General features: G+C 51.9%; 4 protein-coding genes across 4 annotated transcripts; 3 read left to right on the forward strand and 1 right to left on the reverse strand.

Annotated features, from left to right (window-relative positions):
* Positions 1–900: 900 nt before the first annotated feature.
* On the forward strand, positions 901–7,149 carry ASPVEDRAFT_185300 (uncharacterized protein; the record flags this gene model as incomplete). Its single annotated transcript, XM_040808946.1, has 5 exons — positions 901–3,252; positions 3,753–3,857; positions 3,948–4,557; positions 4,628–7,014; positions 7,065–7,149. 4 exons carry the CDS (start codon positions 901–903, stop codon positions 6,682–6,684), a joined length of 5,124 nt encoding a protein of 1,707 aa, XP_040663837.1. The 3' UTR covers positions 6,685–7,014; positions 7,065–7,149.
* ASPVEDRAFT_442533 (uncharacterized protein) lies at positions 6,787–9,033 on the reverse strand. The gene is made up of 9 exons (XM_040813013.1): positions 8,503–9,033; positions 8,205–8,446; positions 8,099–8,154; positions 8,012–8,051; positions 7,895–7,957; positions 7,691–7,844; positions 7,289–7,627; positions 7,065–7,209; positions 6,787–7,014 (listed from the first exon to the last, which is right to left on the reverse strand). The coding sequence occupies exons 1-9, from the start codon at positions 8,697–8,699 to the stop codon at positions 6,889–6,891; spliced, it is 1,362 nt and encodes a 453-aa protein (XP_040663838.1). The 5' UTR covers positions 8,700–9,033; the 3' UTR covers positions 6,787–6,888.
* A 335-nt stretch (positions 9,034–9,368) lies between these two features.
* Positions 9,369–10,746, forward strand: ASPVEDRAFT_79741 (uncharacterized protein; the record flags this gene model as incomplete). The annotated part of the gene is made up of 3 exons (XM_040816751.1): positions 9,369–10,188; positions 10,253–10,500; positions 10,579–10,746. The coding sequence occupies 3 exons, from the start codon at positions 9,369–9,371 to the stop codon at positions 10,744–10,746; spliced, it is 1,236 nt and encodes a 411-aa protein (XP_040663839.1).
* Positions 10,747–12,371: 1,625 nt separating this feature from the next.
* Positions 12,372–15,369, forward strand: atg1 (serine/threonine protein kinase ATG1; the record flags this gene model as incomplete). The annotated part of the gene is made up of 3 exons (XM_040816752.1): positions 12,372–12,503; positions 12,615–15,174; positions 15,230–15,369. 3 exons carry the CDS (start codon positions 12,372–12,374, stop codon positions 15,367–15,369), a joined length of 2,832 nt encoding a protein of 943 aa, XP_040663840.1.
* Positions 15,370–15,466: the final 97 nt, after the last annotated feature.

A 15,466-nucleotide genomic window follows, 5' to 3' on the forward strand; every position in this document is an offset into this window, starting at 1 on the left:
GTGTTTTCGGGACTATAGAAGGGGCGCAACAACTCGGTTGGAACAAAATCATAGAGGGCATCGCATGGCTGAGAGTTTTTTTACCACTTTTTCAGCCAAGGCTTACAACGGGCTGTATTATCATTTTCTTTTTTCCGCTCGTTGATCTCCAACCACCAGCTTTTGCTGCTTCTTGTATTTGAATTTTGCCTTTGCCTTTTTTTTTTTTTTTGTTTCTTTTCTTTTTCTGATTCTCTTCCTTTCCTTCACCCTGCCATTCAGTGTTATTATTTTGATGTAATATGCCATTTTTGTGCCACTGTGTCACTCCTGTGCTGGTCACATGTATTATCTATTTATTACTGTTCTCCCCATCGTTACTCATACCCCTATATTGTTTTATATCACTTGTATCTTAGCCACTATGGCTGCATTTCCCGTGTGCATAATACTTGCGTTTTGCGCTGTCCGTTGGCGGTTAGCTAGTCATAATATGAGATGTTGCTAAAGCATATTTCCGATTGTACTCGAAGCGAGAAAGTAGAAGACCGTATTGTAGAAGACTTGGGAGTTTGGCGCAGAATGCCGTGCGGGTGCGGCCGCAGTCAGCCAACCAACCACACTTGCGACACCGAAGCTTCACCACTCCCGAGTCCCGAATCACCCAAACCAACTTAGCTAAGTCTTCTCGAATTAACAACATCCAACAAACAAATGAACCCATCAAGGGAAAGGAGCCATATATCCTCATTCACGATACTCGGTACCCCTCGCGGGGCTCAACCCCTCCCCGCCAAATCCCTGCCTTCTGAGGGGTAACCAGCCAGGAGAGAGAAAAAAAAAAAAAAAAGAAAGAGAAAAATCCCATTCACCACCTCAACCAACATCACACTATCATATTATCATCGATCATCTCACAAAATGTCACCACCAACACAAACGCCAAAACCATCATCCTCCCAACAATCCCAGAGCCTCAGCGTCATCGCCCTAATCTCAGGCGGGAAGGACTCCCTCTACTCAATCCTGCACTGCATCCGCAACGGCCATAAAGTCGTCGCTTTGGCGAATCTCCACCCGCCACCACTTGCCAGCAGCAGCAGCAATGATCCCACACAAACAGAAACACAAACAGAGCAAGACGACATCGACAGCTTCATGTACCAAACGATCGGATGGAACGTGATCCCTCTTTACGAAGCAGCACTTGGCATCCCGCTCTATCGCGCGCCGATTGTCGGCGGCGCCGTTGACTCGGGGAGGGTCTATGGTGATTCAACTTCAACTTCCACTCCAACTTCTAATCCTGGTAGTGGTACTACTGGAACGAAGGAAGAGGAGGACGAAACAGAATCACTCATCCCGCTCCTGAACAAAGTGAAAGCCGCGCACCCGGAGGCGAATGCAGTCTGCGCGGGCGCGATCTTGTCCACGTACCAACGCACCAGGATCGAGGATGTTGCGGGGCGACTGGGGCTGACGCCGCTGGCTTGGTTGTGGATGTATCCGTTTCTACCGGCGCCTGTGGAGCGGGAGGTATCTGGGGAAGGGGATGAGGCGGGGCTGCTGGCTGATATGGCGGCGGTGGGTTGTTCGGCGCGGATAGTCAAAGTTGCGTCAGGGGCGTTGGATGAGGGGTTTCTGTGGGGGGATGTTGCGGATGGGAGTGGGGCGTTGAGGAGGAGGATTGTGAAGGGGGTAAGGAAGTTTGCTGTGGATTTGGATGAGGATATTCGGGGTGCGGTTTTGGGGGAGGGCGGGGAGTATGAGACACTTGCGGTTGATGGGCCGGAGTTTCTGTGGAAGGGGAGGATTGAGGTTGGTGAGGAGGGAAGGGAGGTCAGGGCTGGTGAAGGGGGTGTTGGGTATTTGAGGTTGGAGAGGGCAAGGGTTGTGGATAAGGATGGTGGTGATGGTGATGGGGTTGGGCCCGGGGATGTAAGGAGGCCTACGATTCTGGATGAGGAGTTTGTTGGTGCATTGGCTGGGCTCTGGGAAGGGAATGGGAATGAGAGTGATGATGGCGTGGTTTCGAGGGCCACGGAGAAAGGCTCATGGATCTTTACAGAGCCGGTTCAGTCTTTTAGTGGGGGTATCTGGACGGTGTCCAATATCACAGCGCCTGAGGCTGGTCCTGGCGCTGCCGAGCAGATGGAAGCGATTGTGAAAAAGATCCGAGCCGTTCTGGATACCCAAGCCCAAGATGAAGCCAGCCCTCGAACAACGGCTGATATCGTTTTCACTACGGTTTTGCTTCGCTCAATGGCTGATTTCCCCTCGATGAACGGTATCTACGTCTCTCTATTCACGAAACCAAACCCTCCAGCAAGAGCCACAGTGGCTTGTGGTGACAGTCTGCCCGAGGGGGTAAACGTGATGGTTTCGATGGTCGTGGATCTAGGCCCGAGGGCTCAACGCAGTGGTTTACATGTCCAATCGCGATCTTACTGGGCCCCGGCCAATATCGGGCCCTATTCGCAGGCCATGTCTGTGCCTCTACAGGGTACGGAAAGGGTGATATACATTGCGGGACAGATCCCTCTGGAGCCAGCCTCTATGGAGTTGGTTGAAAGCTCTTCAGCGGAACCATATTGGGCTGAGACGTATAGTCTACGAGCTATCCTGTCACTGCAACACATGTGGCGGATAGGCACAACTATGGAGGTTGGTTGGTGGTTGGGAGCTGTTGCTTTCTTCACTGGGACAGACCACATCAAGGTCAGGGCTCAGCTTGCATGGAAACTTTGGCAGAAATTGCATGACCCAAAGGACCGAGAATCGGACGAAGAGGAGTCAGCGCTAGACGTCTGGGACATTAAGTATGGGCGCAGAGGGCACGAGCAGTCCAGACCCATTGCGCGTCCCCAGATTCCCAACTTTGACATCGTGGAGGCGGAGGACTCCAAGAACCGAGTACCCGCCTTTTTTGCAGTCCAGGTCCACGAACTCCCGAGAAACAGCGATATTGAATGGCAGGGACTCGGCTACCGCTGTGAGGGGGTGAGACTAACCAGGACTGAAACAGAGTTTGGGCGCACGGTTGAAGCCACAACAACCGAAAACCAAAGATATTCGTGCATTGAGATTGATAGCGAAGCGGACCTCCAAACGCAGATACAGCGCGTATCGGAGGTATACGCAGCGCAAGCCCAGTCGGGAGCGTTCCACTGCGTTATCTACAGCAGCCAACCTCTACCCCAAGACTGCTCCCATGGACAAGTAATCCCGTGCAAGTCGGTCTGGGGCGCAGATGGGCGCCGACTGGCAGCGGGCGTGATTATACAGAAACAGACGTGATGGCCACCCAGCGCCACCATGCCGCGTAGAGCGGGAAGAGGGGTGATGGCGATACTTACTGATGGCGTAAGATTCGAGAAAAGCCCCGAACATGGGAGCTGCAAGACGGTTATCCATCGACTCGTGGGCGAGTAACTGATTGGACGATAACCGTGGACCTAGCGTGCCCAGCAGCGCAGTCGCCAGTCATCGTGGGCGGGCGACTGTTAGCATTTCCACCGGCCTGGACACTCTGAGACGTCGTACGTGTCGCCCAGCCGATTGGACTGGCGCAGTCGCAGGGCTTTGTCCTCTGGGCTGGGAGAGGCTAGGGCCGATGTTGGGAAAGCGTTGGGGCGGGCGGCGTAAACAGAAGATTAGACGAGAGGCAAAGGCAAACGAAAGCACAGTAGATAATGATTATTTCCTGAACACCGTCAACTGAGCGGTGATGGTGGTGCAGCAGCTGCAGGCATGTTACGGGCCTGAAAAAAAAGGCCGCAATCCGCCTGATAACAACTTCCACTTCGCAAAAGCCATCTCTCTTCCAGTTCCATCTCCTCCTCAGCTCCTCTACACTTGTCTCCCCACTGATCTCCCATGTCTCTTCCTCCCGTCAGGTATGCTGCTGATCTGTCACCCGCCGTCTTGTCCGGCCCCGCTGGTTTAATTACTGACCGTCTGGGGCTTAGTGGCCTTTGCTCCCTCACACGACCCAGACTTGCACACCCGATCATGACGTTCTGCGCGTTATAAACACAGCTCGGTTCTTCGATATCCATGGGGTCATGGCCCCCTCGACAAGCCAGGAGGACGACGGGCCGTCTCCGAACATGGTCCCACCTGACGCTGATGTTGCTGCACCTGACGATCTCCGATCACAGTCGCGATCGCCTCACCCATATCGCCGCAACGGCTCCGTCCACCACCGCACGCGAACGTCCAGTGACAGCGGTACTGAGGCCGACGATGAAAGCACAGGCTTATTAAAAGGACTGCCAGCGCCGCCGCTTCGATCACGAAGGGGTGCACGGCCGGCTTGGAACGGCGTTGGTGATCATGACTTGTGGCTGCCTGGATTACAACGCTGGCCGTCCATGGCCAGGTCAACTTCGCGGAGCTCGCGACGGAGCTCTATTGGTGACAATGAGGCTGAATTAACAGAGATGAGGAATAAAATGAAGAATAAAAAACGCGTTGGGGTTATTCGGAGGGCTTTCGAGGCCGCCTTGCTACTCTCCGTGGGCGGCGTGGTTTTGGGCCAGCAGAGCGCAAGATCGCTCGCGTGGGCTTGGAAGAAAGGTACGCCCGGCCGTTTCCTCAATTTTTTTTTTATTGTCGCATTTGCTAATTCGTGGTTTCTCTTGGCCAGAACTCATGACCTATTCCCTTACTGTCGTCGGTGTCTACGCGATATATCCTCTAAACCGGCATGGACGTCTACGACTCTCTAGGTTCTTGTCCTTCGATATCCCGTATAGCTTCGACCCAGCTCCGCTTTTATACCCCATCCTAATTCCAGTTTACGTTTCCTTGTCGTTATCGGATCATAAACCGTCGTTGGTACTGCCAAATATACTTCTGGCTCTCGCCTCAATCCCCCCTGCAGCCATTCCTATGCATGACCTAGTGCATGGGCAAAATGTGATGCACTGGCTCCTCACCTTACTCCCGCTCCTTGCCTCAGAGAAACTGTCCTGGGGCAGTATTCGCCCATCACCTCTTTCTCTCCGTGGTTTCAATCCTGAAGTTTTGACTCTTGTTTTTCCTTTGCACCAAGCATTGATACCCACTCTAGATTTCCTTTTGTCTACCAGCATTCTTCCAGCGGAACTTCAGCTTCTGACGACTGCTCTTATTAATTTGTTTTTGTTCGCCACTTCCCCACATGCGGAAATTCTCAAAGCGCTGCTATGGCTAGGCAGCCTGTGTATTTTTATCTCGTGCCGCCAAGTTCTTCACTGGGAGGTCGCCTTAGCCAGGATACCGACTTGGAAGTTTCGACGGTCTCCCAGCGCCTCCAATTCGCCCAAAAATATTTTGAATCTGCTGGATCACAGAATCTGCCAGAAGCTGAGCCGAGCTGGTTCCTCTGAAGACGCTCTGTCAGATAGCGACTCTCCCGATAGCCATGTGACATCTGCCTCGCGTCGGACACCATACGACCACCGAGAAAAGTCCTCACAAGAGAGTCCCACAGAAAATGGTACTGTGGAAGACCCAACCCAACGACAGGCATCCCCCAGTTTCGAAGAGGCCTTACGCTCAGCAAAGGCCAGAACTACTCCAAGAGGCCGTCGGAAGAGATCATTAGCGCCAGACCTGACGTCTTTTTTATCCATGACGGTTCCGCAGGTTCAAGTCCGCAAATGGATCTATGGCTTTTACGTCTACCTAGCGGTTCTAGCTATTATCCTAGGACCTGTGCGGAAGTACGTAAGCGAACGGGCGTTACAGGGAGAAGAGCCTTTTGGGTGGGCACTGGGATACTTGCTCGGGAACATTTCCTGGTTCAGGTTTTGGGTTATCACCTCGAGCCTGGAGGACTGGATATCCATTCCTTCTCGATTGGATAGCAGCTTATCGAGCGCGTTCTGCCATCTTGGACGTGCAGAACATCTCCGCCACGGCACCTTTGGAGAAGCCAACACCCGTCTTATGATGATTGCTTATTGCTTGACTGTCCTTGTGACAGGCATTGCAGTTGTCATCCGGCTGGGCACCTTCGCAGAGGTTGACACTAGGCGCAAAGTATTCCATGGAACAATGGTGTTGATGTTCTTACCAACAATATACATTGACCCCGGATTCTGCGCCCTTGCTCTGGCCCTGGTCTTGGCTATATTCCTGCTTCTAGATCTCTTCCGGGCGTCGCAGCTTCCACCTATATCGCGACCCTTGACGAACTTTCTTGAGCCGTATGTGGATGGCCGAGACTACCGAGGCCCGGTCATCGTTTCACACATATTTCTCCTCATAGGGAGTGCCATTCCCCTTTGGCTCGCTCTGGCCGACGTTCCCCGAGCCGGAGAGCACCCGTGGAAATTCTGGGATGTTCAGGGTCGAGATGTGAGCATGCTCAGTGGAGTCATCTGTGTTGGCCTAGGAGACGCAGCAGCTTCACTCGTTGGGCGCCGTTTTGGCCGACACAAGTGGTTCTGGGGCGGGGGCAAATCTGTCGAGGGTAGTGTAGCCTTCGCAATCGCGGTAACTGCCGGCTCAATGTTCGCACAAGCATGGCTTGCGCTTGGGCAATGGCCAGTGAGCGGGCAGGACGGACCGAAGCACTTCTCATGGCCCTTGGCGGTGGTCAAGGCAGCTTTAGCGGCCGGTGGAGCTAGTGCAACTGAAGCAGTGCTGACCGGGTGTAATGACAATGTGGTCGTCCCCATTGTGCTGTGGCTACTAGTGCGAGGACTAGGATTTTGAATGCTAGATGATGATGAGATCTAGAGTATAGTATTTATAGACATACGATTTGTCTCCGGCATACACATGAACAGACACTTACGGGTCTGGAAAATTTAAGCAGAATCACGATATACCTATCATAGTGGTCTAATTAGCCAATTTCAATGAATTTATTAAATACCCCCCTTCATCTTTTCAACCACTGAACAAACCTAGCCTCAGCTACACCTGATCTATTTCATTATCCCCAGCTTCGTGCGCACTCAGTCCAATCTTCCTCGCTACGAAGTACGTCGGCACCACGGCGAGCCCCCATAGACCAAAATTAACCCCCAACGCAGCGATGAGCTATGCCTAGTGTTAGAAGAATGCTCATTTAACCTGGTTAAAACACATACCGGTGCAGAAGTGGAGCTAATCCCAGCTGCCACAGCACCACCAGCAGCCTCAACAGCCCGAACAGTCGAAGTCAGCCGAATGATCTCAGCTGGGCCTCTGGCTACATATCCCGCAAGCCAGTAGCCGTAGTTATATGCCAGAGCACTGCAATTCGTTCATTCTATAATCAGCAATTGTCTCCGAAGGCAATGGAAGAAGAAAGAGAGGGGAAGAAAGGACATACAAATTAACCTGCATCAAAATGTAAAATGCCCAACCTCTCCCAAACCCGTTATCAACCCAATCTAAAGCCGGGGCAACTATCTCGTAGTCATGTTGCACGACGGCTCCCCAAATCCACGTGCCCCCGAACAGAGCCATAATGAATATGTATGAGAACCGTGCGCGCTGGTTCAGAGTGAACCGCTGCCAGTCGAGAAAGCTGCCGAAGAAGAAATTGGCGGTGATTTGCGCGAGGGCGGATATCAGGGATGCCAGGGCACGCGCTCGCACGCTGAAGTAAAGGGTTAGGTAGGAGCTAGCATAGGAAAGGAGGAAAGTTGCGTAGAAGAAGAAGGGGAGCCTTGGATTTGTATTATGTCAGTGTTGGCTGGCTTTCGATGGAGGGTAGAGCTGTTCTACTCACATAAGGAGGAAGTCTTTGCGGATGAGGATCTTGAGAATCTCCTTGATCTCGCGGACCGTGCTGACCCTCTCTGCTGTTTTGACTTTCTGTCCATCGGCACGTTGGACTTTCTCCGGGGGAGATAGGAACAATGCGACAAGGGGGGCGACGCATTCTGCTTAGTTAGTATGTTGTATAGTTGTGTATGGGTCACTCTGGACTTACGCAGAGCTACAAACACGATGTAAGTTCTCCAGTCAAGCTTTCCGGTTGACTTTCCAGAGTAGTCTAACAGCTCGTTAGAGGGATTCGGAAATCCAGATTGTAAATATCGAAACTGACTGAATGCAAGATTGATAATGCCACCGACGATGGACCCGCCCTTAGAATTCGTTAGCTGGCGCAGAATTTAGGACAATGGTCACATACGTTTCGATATGCTAACCAATATGCCAGATACCGTCCTCGCTGGGAATCAATCGGGTCTGTCGTTGTGAGTACCACCACCACAACATGAAAGTCCAGTAAAACTTACACCCAATCATGATAGCTCCCTCCGCAGCCCAGAAAACCCCTGCTGTAATACCACAAGCCGTGGCACCCAAGTATACAAACCATTCATTTCCGTATCGATTGTTCGTATATAGTGAGGCGGCATATACACAATATCCCGTAGTCCCAAAAATCAACGCGTTTTTCAGACCTACCCAATTCGCAACCACGCTCCCAAGAGCACATGTTAGAACCATCGTGGCGCCGAGGACAGAGTTTGCGGCCCTAAATACGCATCAGTAGACGCACATATAGTGATTAGTTTTGCGCAGGGAACGTACATGACAAGGTATGGTGACTGCTGCCCACCGGCGCCAGTCGACTGCATTGCATTGTAGAGACCTGGCGCGAGGAAAGCGCACAATCCTACCACGGTCGCTTGGAAGAAGACGCGCCGGTAGAAGACACCCTTTTCGGGGACTTTGGCGGCATCTTGGACGTCTGCCGCTGCTTCAACTGAAAGGTCGGCGGTGCCCATTTCGATATCGCCTAGTATCTAGTCGTGTTCGGATACGGTGAATACCAGGACTTTTGGTCAATCCACTCAAGAATAGTTTCAGGGATTTCAGGAACGATCCAAGATGCTATGTCTTCTGATATTTGGGGAATGCCATGATTCATGAAAGCCCCAATTTCCATCGCATTATTGGATCCGGAGCACATCGTAAGCGCAATACTGAAGCGTTTACCCGCAAATTGTGGACCGGTATACTGTTTCCATCTGATTTGGAGTATCAACGTGCAAGTATACACCAGGATTGGTAGAGCCCTTGGTGTTGCAATCCTGGCGGGCATGGCGTGCTTGGAGGTTGAAAACTTGACAGGCACAATTGATGCCGACTTTCCAATTAACGGCGTACTTCCGAGGTATATTTCCGACTCTGGTAATCTCCCTGGGTCGGTGAAGGGCCGATATTGCGCTTTTACTCGGTTTCGATATGTTCCACTCTCCTGGGAGCCGAGTCGCTTTACTTGGAGAATGGAGAGTTATTTCAAATCTCTAGCACCGGAGCAAATCCCGAAGAATCCCAGACCGTAGATTCTGATGGACCGCGATCATAATTGTCTGACAGACTGCCATAAATACCCCCAGCATGCTCGGAGAGATTGGTAGGTATACCCCTTCCTAAGAAGACGATATCAGAAAATGGCATCCATAACTTTCCCATCGGAAAACGCCATCATCAACACAAGTAAAACTACAGATCCAAAAACGGGACCCAATGAAAGTAGTTCAAAGGCATCTTCATTCGAGCTCTTTGAATTTGAAGGACAATCAGATACCAAAGACTTGGGCCTCACCTGGAGTGCGCCATTTCCGCTTGCCATCAACGTCACCAACACCAAAACAATTCACCAGGCCGTATCATTCATCAAAAACATCACGGAGAGCGGCCAGTTGCGGACACTTATAAAAGAGCATGGCGGCGCCATTCTCATTCGCGGCCTCCCTCTCAAAACTCCTCTCGACTATAGCGAAGTCGCCCATGCATTCGGACTAAAGCCTCATACTGAAGTCGGGAGACCACCGCTGCGGACAGTATTGGCACCTAATGTGAAAACAGCAAATGAGGGGCCACCAGAACTTCCCATTTGGCCTCATAACGAGTACGGGTGGTCCACTATCAACCCTGCGTGGCTAACGTTCAGCGCGCTCAAGGCCCCTGAGCAAGGCGGCGCAACGCCGATTACATCCTCGATTTACATCGCCAAACGGCTTTCGGAACTTGCTCCCGCGTTTTTGGCAGATCTGCGTCGGCTAGGAGCCAAGTACACTTATCGATATACGTCGAAACAGTTGGTATCTAATACTGGGAACAGCGTCCGCGGGGCTTATGGGCAGCATGTCAGCGACGAGGATGAAGCAGAAACTTTCCGGCGGAAGATTGAGACCGAGGTGAAGCGCCACAGTGAACACTTTGAATGGCATGAGGATGGGAGCTTGAGCGTGACTCATGTTGTGCCTGGTGATTACTACCTACTCCATATCCCATCTATAATGACTGACCATGGCCATTAACTTGGTTATAGCGATCCGCATTCATAAACCTACAGGCGCCGCAGTTTTCTTTGGAAATATAACTTCTGCCTGGGGTCGGAGTAGATACCATGGTGCCACGAGGCATCCATTCTGTGGGGACGATGGGTCATATCATCCACCACCGCAGTTTGGAGATGGGACTCCGATGAATGTAGAAGATCTTGACACATTGCTGGATATTGCGGAGAAGAGTGCTGTTATGATCCGATGGGAACAGGGTGATTTGGTTATACTGGATGTACGTGGGCCGGCACAAGAGTGATGGGACCCCTCCCGTTATTACTCCAAAGCACTGACATAACTATTTTACCCGCAGAATTACGCGGTTCAACATTCCCGACAGCCTTGGATTGGTGAGCGGCAGGTTCTTGCAGCCTTGTGGGATGACAATGGGCGAATTGGCGATTTTCCTGAGGGGCTTGAACTCCTGAGGTATGCTCCAAGGGTACCAGTTGAAGGGCCAGAGGCGGATTCGTTAACCTGATAACCTGCGGAATGCGCGAAAATGGATATAAAGTGCCCACGCCTCCTAGATGGAGTGCCCAATAGGACGAACAAAGAGAATCTTTGATCAGGCTTATCATGCGGCAAAAGTACTCGCCTGCATCTAAATTTACCAAGTCAGGGATATGCAGGTGACCTGGGGAAACTACTGCTAATTTTTCGACTCCTCTGAGTCAAACTAGGAGGAACCATGGTTGATCCGAGGATGCGTAAGCCCCGTCGTTGTCTCCAAAGTGCAACTTTTGCCCTGAAGAAAGAACGTTGTCTAGGAACCGAACGGTAACGATTGTCGATCGCACCAAGTAGCGTTCGCAGTGGAGGCGGCCATCGCATCCTATTCCGCGTCCCGAGTCCTGACTTGCTGCTCAACCGTGGAACGGAGCGTCGTCCCCATTGAGCCCACTAGCTTATCAGTTCAGATGGGCGACCACCAGGCCAGTGACCACTGACAAGACGAGCGGAGGACTGTGCATCTTTTGGACGTGCTGGGGCTAGCGCGCTTGTTGAGTCATTTGAGGGGGTGTGTTTCGGCAGCTGCACCGCGATTGGAGGGGATGGGATAGGGTGGAAATTGAGCGCAGAAGGTCAGACGTGGCCATGATGTGGTGCTGGATCTCCTTTCCGTGTTGATGAGGTAGGATTGAGTCACACTGGAATGCGATTGCGATTGCGAGCGAACAAGATCCGATCATGATGATGGGTGGATCATGTGATGTGGGCCACAATGGGTGACGACTCTTATCTAATCGATAACGTGATGGCGATGTCTTGGGCGCAAGAGACCGTCTTCGGTTCTTCGCCCTGCCCAGTCTGTTATTGCTTGCTTCACCTCCTGTTCTATCCAACTCGCTCCTGCACCTCTCTTCCACTTCATATTTATTCATTTTACCCCTGCCTACCCCGGTGACAAGAGATCTGCTGGCAGTGCTCCCCGGTTCCTCAGCCTAACTGCCGCCCTTCTGACCGCCTTTCTGATCATCGCCTTGTCGCCCGTTATCGCAGGTCACGCTCCTCGCTTGCCAGGCGACGACATCGTCAACCCAGCTTTCTCTACGTCCTCCTGCTTCATCCTCTGTCTCTTCTATCCTTTCTCTTCGATTTAGCACTCTATACCATCCCCTACAGCTTCTGCCCTCCATCTCTCTCACGTTGCCACTTCTATTTCTCCGATCTTCATCTTATCAGCTAGCTACGCCTCCCATCCTCAGCTTCTCTGAACTTCTGAGATAACCTTCTGCCACCCCATCACCTTCCTTGGTTGCTCCATAACCGCCCACCACCTTGGGAGTTTATCCTGCTCTGAAGCTCCCCCGGTTCCGCTTCACCGTTTCCTGAGACTCGTTCACCGCGCAGTAACCTGCTCTCTCTCAACCGACCCATTACATCACTCTCGTCCCGACTCTCATCTCATCCTTTGTTGCTACTACAATCATCGCCGCCGTTAACAGCCCTCCACTCTTTCAAAGCTGTGCCATACTCTACCCTGATGGGCGTGTATTTCCCGTCCTGATCGTTCCAGTGCTGAGATAGCTTTGTGGTTGACGGGGTTGGGGCTGGCTGTTGCACGTGTTTGTCTCCGGGAGTTATACCCGCCCTTCTATCGCCATGGCGTCACCACATTCAAGGAGCTCTAAGAGCTCGAAAGATGGCTATCATGAGGTGCTTATTGGCCGCTACACGCGGATGGATCATATCGGAAAGGGTAGTTTTGCTACCGTCTATCGAGGCGTCCATACGGTGAGTTACAGCTTTGATCCTGTTCCTTCTTTCCCCACGGACCAACCTATGCACCCAGCTTCCTCTTATTTCATTGAACTTTCCTGTTTCTAACCTATGTGCTTATCCTAGAAATCACGGACATACGTTGCCATCAAATCGGTGAACCTATCAAAGCTCAGTAAGAAGCTAAGGGAGAATTTGACCCTGGAGATCGGTATTCTAAAACGTCTGGTTCATCCTCACATTGTCGCACTGCTCGACTGCCTCGAGACCTCGTCTCATATACACCTAGTGATGGAATATTGTGCCTTGGGCGACCTATCGCAGTTTATCAAGCGACGGGATAGCCTCAAGGACCATAAATACACTCGGCATATGATCGCAAAGTACCCAAATGTACCCGGTGGATCTTTAAACGAGGTGCTTGTCCGGCATTTCCTGAAGCAACTAGCAAGCGCCCTTAGATTTCTTCGGGACCAAAACCTCATCCACCGTGACATCAAGCCCCAGAATCTGTTACTTTGCCCTGCGCCGACATATACGGAAACCGACCCACAGGTGGCCCCGTTTAAATGCACCGAAGATTCGTTTACCCCTGCCGTGGGATTAGAATCGTTGCCACTACTTAAGTTGGCAGATTTCGGTTTCGCTCGGTCTCTCCCGTCCACGGCCCTTGCAGAAACACTATGCGGATCTCCGCTGTACATGGCCCCTGAGATTTTACGGTATGAGAAATATGATGCCAAAGCTGACCTGTGGTCTGTCGGTACCGTGCTCTATGAAATGGTGGTGGGAAAACCACCATTTAGGGCAACAAACCACGTCGAACTGCTCCGGAAGATCGAGAATGCAAAAGACGAGATCAAATTTCCAGTAGATAACCCCGTTTCGGATGAAATTAAAACGCTTATTCGCTGCCTTCTGAAATTCAACCCTGTGGCTCGGATTACGTTTGAGGAATTTTTCGAGAACAACATTATCACGGGCCCAATACCTGGCCTGGTATCCGAAGATGCACCTGCTGCGCCTCCCCAGCCGTCACCAAAGGCGGCTTCTGCCGAAACAACGGAGTCTCCATCTGCTGGTGATGAGACAGCGGACGTCCAAGGCCCTAATAACCAAGTGGAAGATCAAATCCGTTATCCACCGCCCCATCGGTACGTACCTCACAACGAGAGGCCATATAGTCCTGCGACTTCTACCCCCATGGGCAGGACCAGGAGTGGAGACAGACCTTCCTCAGCCGCGAGACAAATATCCGGGACTGCCGTTCCACGGCGGCCGGATGCTGTATCTCACGCAACAGCGCCAGGACGACAGGAATTTGTAGATCGCCCTTCGGCATTCAATGCTATGGAACGCCAGAGAAACCGACAGACTTTCTCCGGTACTCCGTCCACACAACGACCCGTGGAAAAGACGAGGGAGGAGCGGGAACTCGCTGCACAGGAAGTCGCTTTTGAACGTGACTATGTTGTTGTTGAGAAGCGGGCGGTTGAGGTCAACGCTTTCGCAGATGAGCTAGCGCATGACCCAAGGACCCAGAGTAAAAACACTGGTGCTCTTCCTCGGAGGCAGACAACGCCGGCTCTTCCAACAACAATGCAGGGATCACCCCAAAGCTCTCCCAGCAAAGCAGTCCAGGTAATACCAGGTCGATCTCGAGCAGATTCGGCTCACAATCGCCACCCGTCCTACGAGCGACGTTATGGCCGGAGTCCTACATCCGCAACATCAGCTATCTCCAAGGCCCTGAATATGGCAAGTGGTCGCTTGTTCGGAGTGGGATTCTCTCCGCCTTTGAATATTACCAAAGGAGGGCGCTCACCCCCTTTGGCTTATAACCCTTTTCCGGCTTATCCTGCAGCTAATGCTGGTCTCTTAACAATCGGAGACGGCTCTAGGCGCCAGTCACACGCAGATGACGATACGGGAACGGTCAAAGATATTGAGGATTGCGCCTCCCGGAGTGATGTTGTATACGGCTTCGCGGAAGTGAAATATAAACAACTTATACCGCTGGCACCGTCCGCCCAAGGCGATGGTATCTCCAATGCACCAGGCTCGGATTTCGGAGACAATGATCTAACTGCTGATGCCGCTGTGACACTCTCAGAAGAAGCGCTGGTTCTTTATGTCAAGGCACTGTCCCTCCTTGCCAAGTCAATGGACATTGCCGGCCTTTGGTGGCGTCGCCAAAAGCGAGGCGAAGCCATGGCCGAATACAGCGTTAGTCGATTTGATGATTTGTCAGTTCGAGTTAATAAGGTCGTGCAATGGGTCCGCGGCCGATTCAACGAGGTGTTGGAGAAGGCGGAATTTGTTCGACTCAAATTGATTGACGCGCAGCGACGTCTACCTCCAGACCATCCTTGCCACCCCAATAACCATTCGCTCGAATCAGCCGGCTCTGCAGGGTCTGTGGATGTCGTAGTCAGTCCTGGCGTCACGGCCGAGAAGCTGATGTACGACCGCGCATTGGAGATGAGCCGAGCAGCGGCGATTAACGAGCTCACAAGCGAAGACCTCGCTGGGTGCGAGATGGCCTATGTGACTGCCGTTTTAATGCTGGAGGCCGTTTTGGAGTCAGAGGAAGTACAACATTCAGGAAGGAAAAGTAGCTCTGATAAGGGCGACAAGATTGTACTAGACGGCGTGCAGGACGAAGACCGAGAAGTCGTCGTGAAGTGTAAGCCCGGTCCCCCTTTTGAATATGTGGTATATTAGTCTAACCTGTCACGCAGTGGTGTCTAGCATACGAGCCCGGTTGCAGTCATTGCAAAACAAACTGGCAATTCTCACTAAGCGACAAACTCCGCCGTCAAGCGGAAAGATGGTGCCGTCGAATTTGGCGCACGTAACGGGGGCGGCTGCTGCTCGATGAGCAAGTAGCACTTTCTTGCATGCTGGATCATGCATTCCTTATATTCTTTGATTTCCTTTATATAATTGTGGGATTGCTTAGGGAGTTTATCTATATA

This window comes from Aspergillus versicolor, assembly GCF_001890125.1.
Source record: "Aspergillus versicolor CBS 583.65 unplaced genomic scaffold ASPVEscaffold_2, whole genome shotgun sequence".
Classification (NCBI taxonomy): Eukaryota; Fungi; Ascomycota; class Eurotiomycetes; order Eurotiales; family Aspergillaceae; genus Aspergillus; species Aspergillus versicolor.

What these genes read in the sequence shown, in the direction of transcription:
- ASPVEDRAFT_442533 (XM_040813013.1), bottom strand. Translation starts at nt 8,699, where the DNA reads ATGGGCACCGCCGACCTTTCAGTTGAAGCAGCGGCAGACGTCCAAGAT. An exon ending in CATCGTGTTTGTAGCTCTGC is followed by an intron (nt 7,845 to 7,894) that starts GTAAGTCCAGAG and finishes CTAACTAAGCAG; the next exon opens with AATGCGTCGCCCCCCTTGTC. An exon ending in TTAGCTCCACTTCTGCACCG is followed by an intron (nt 7,015 to 7,064) that starts GTATGTGTTTTA and finishes CACTAGGCATAG; the next exon opens with CTCATCGCTGCGTTGGGGGT.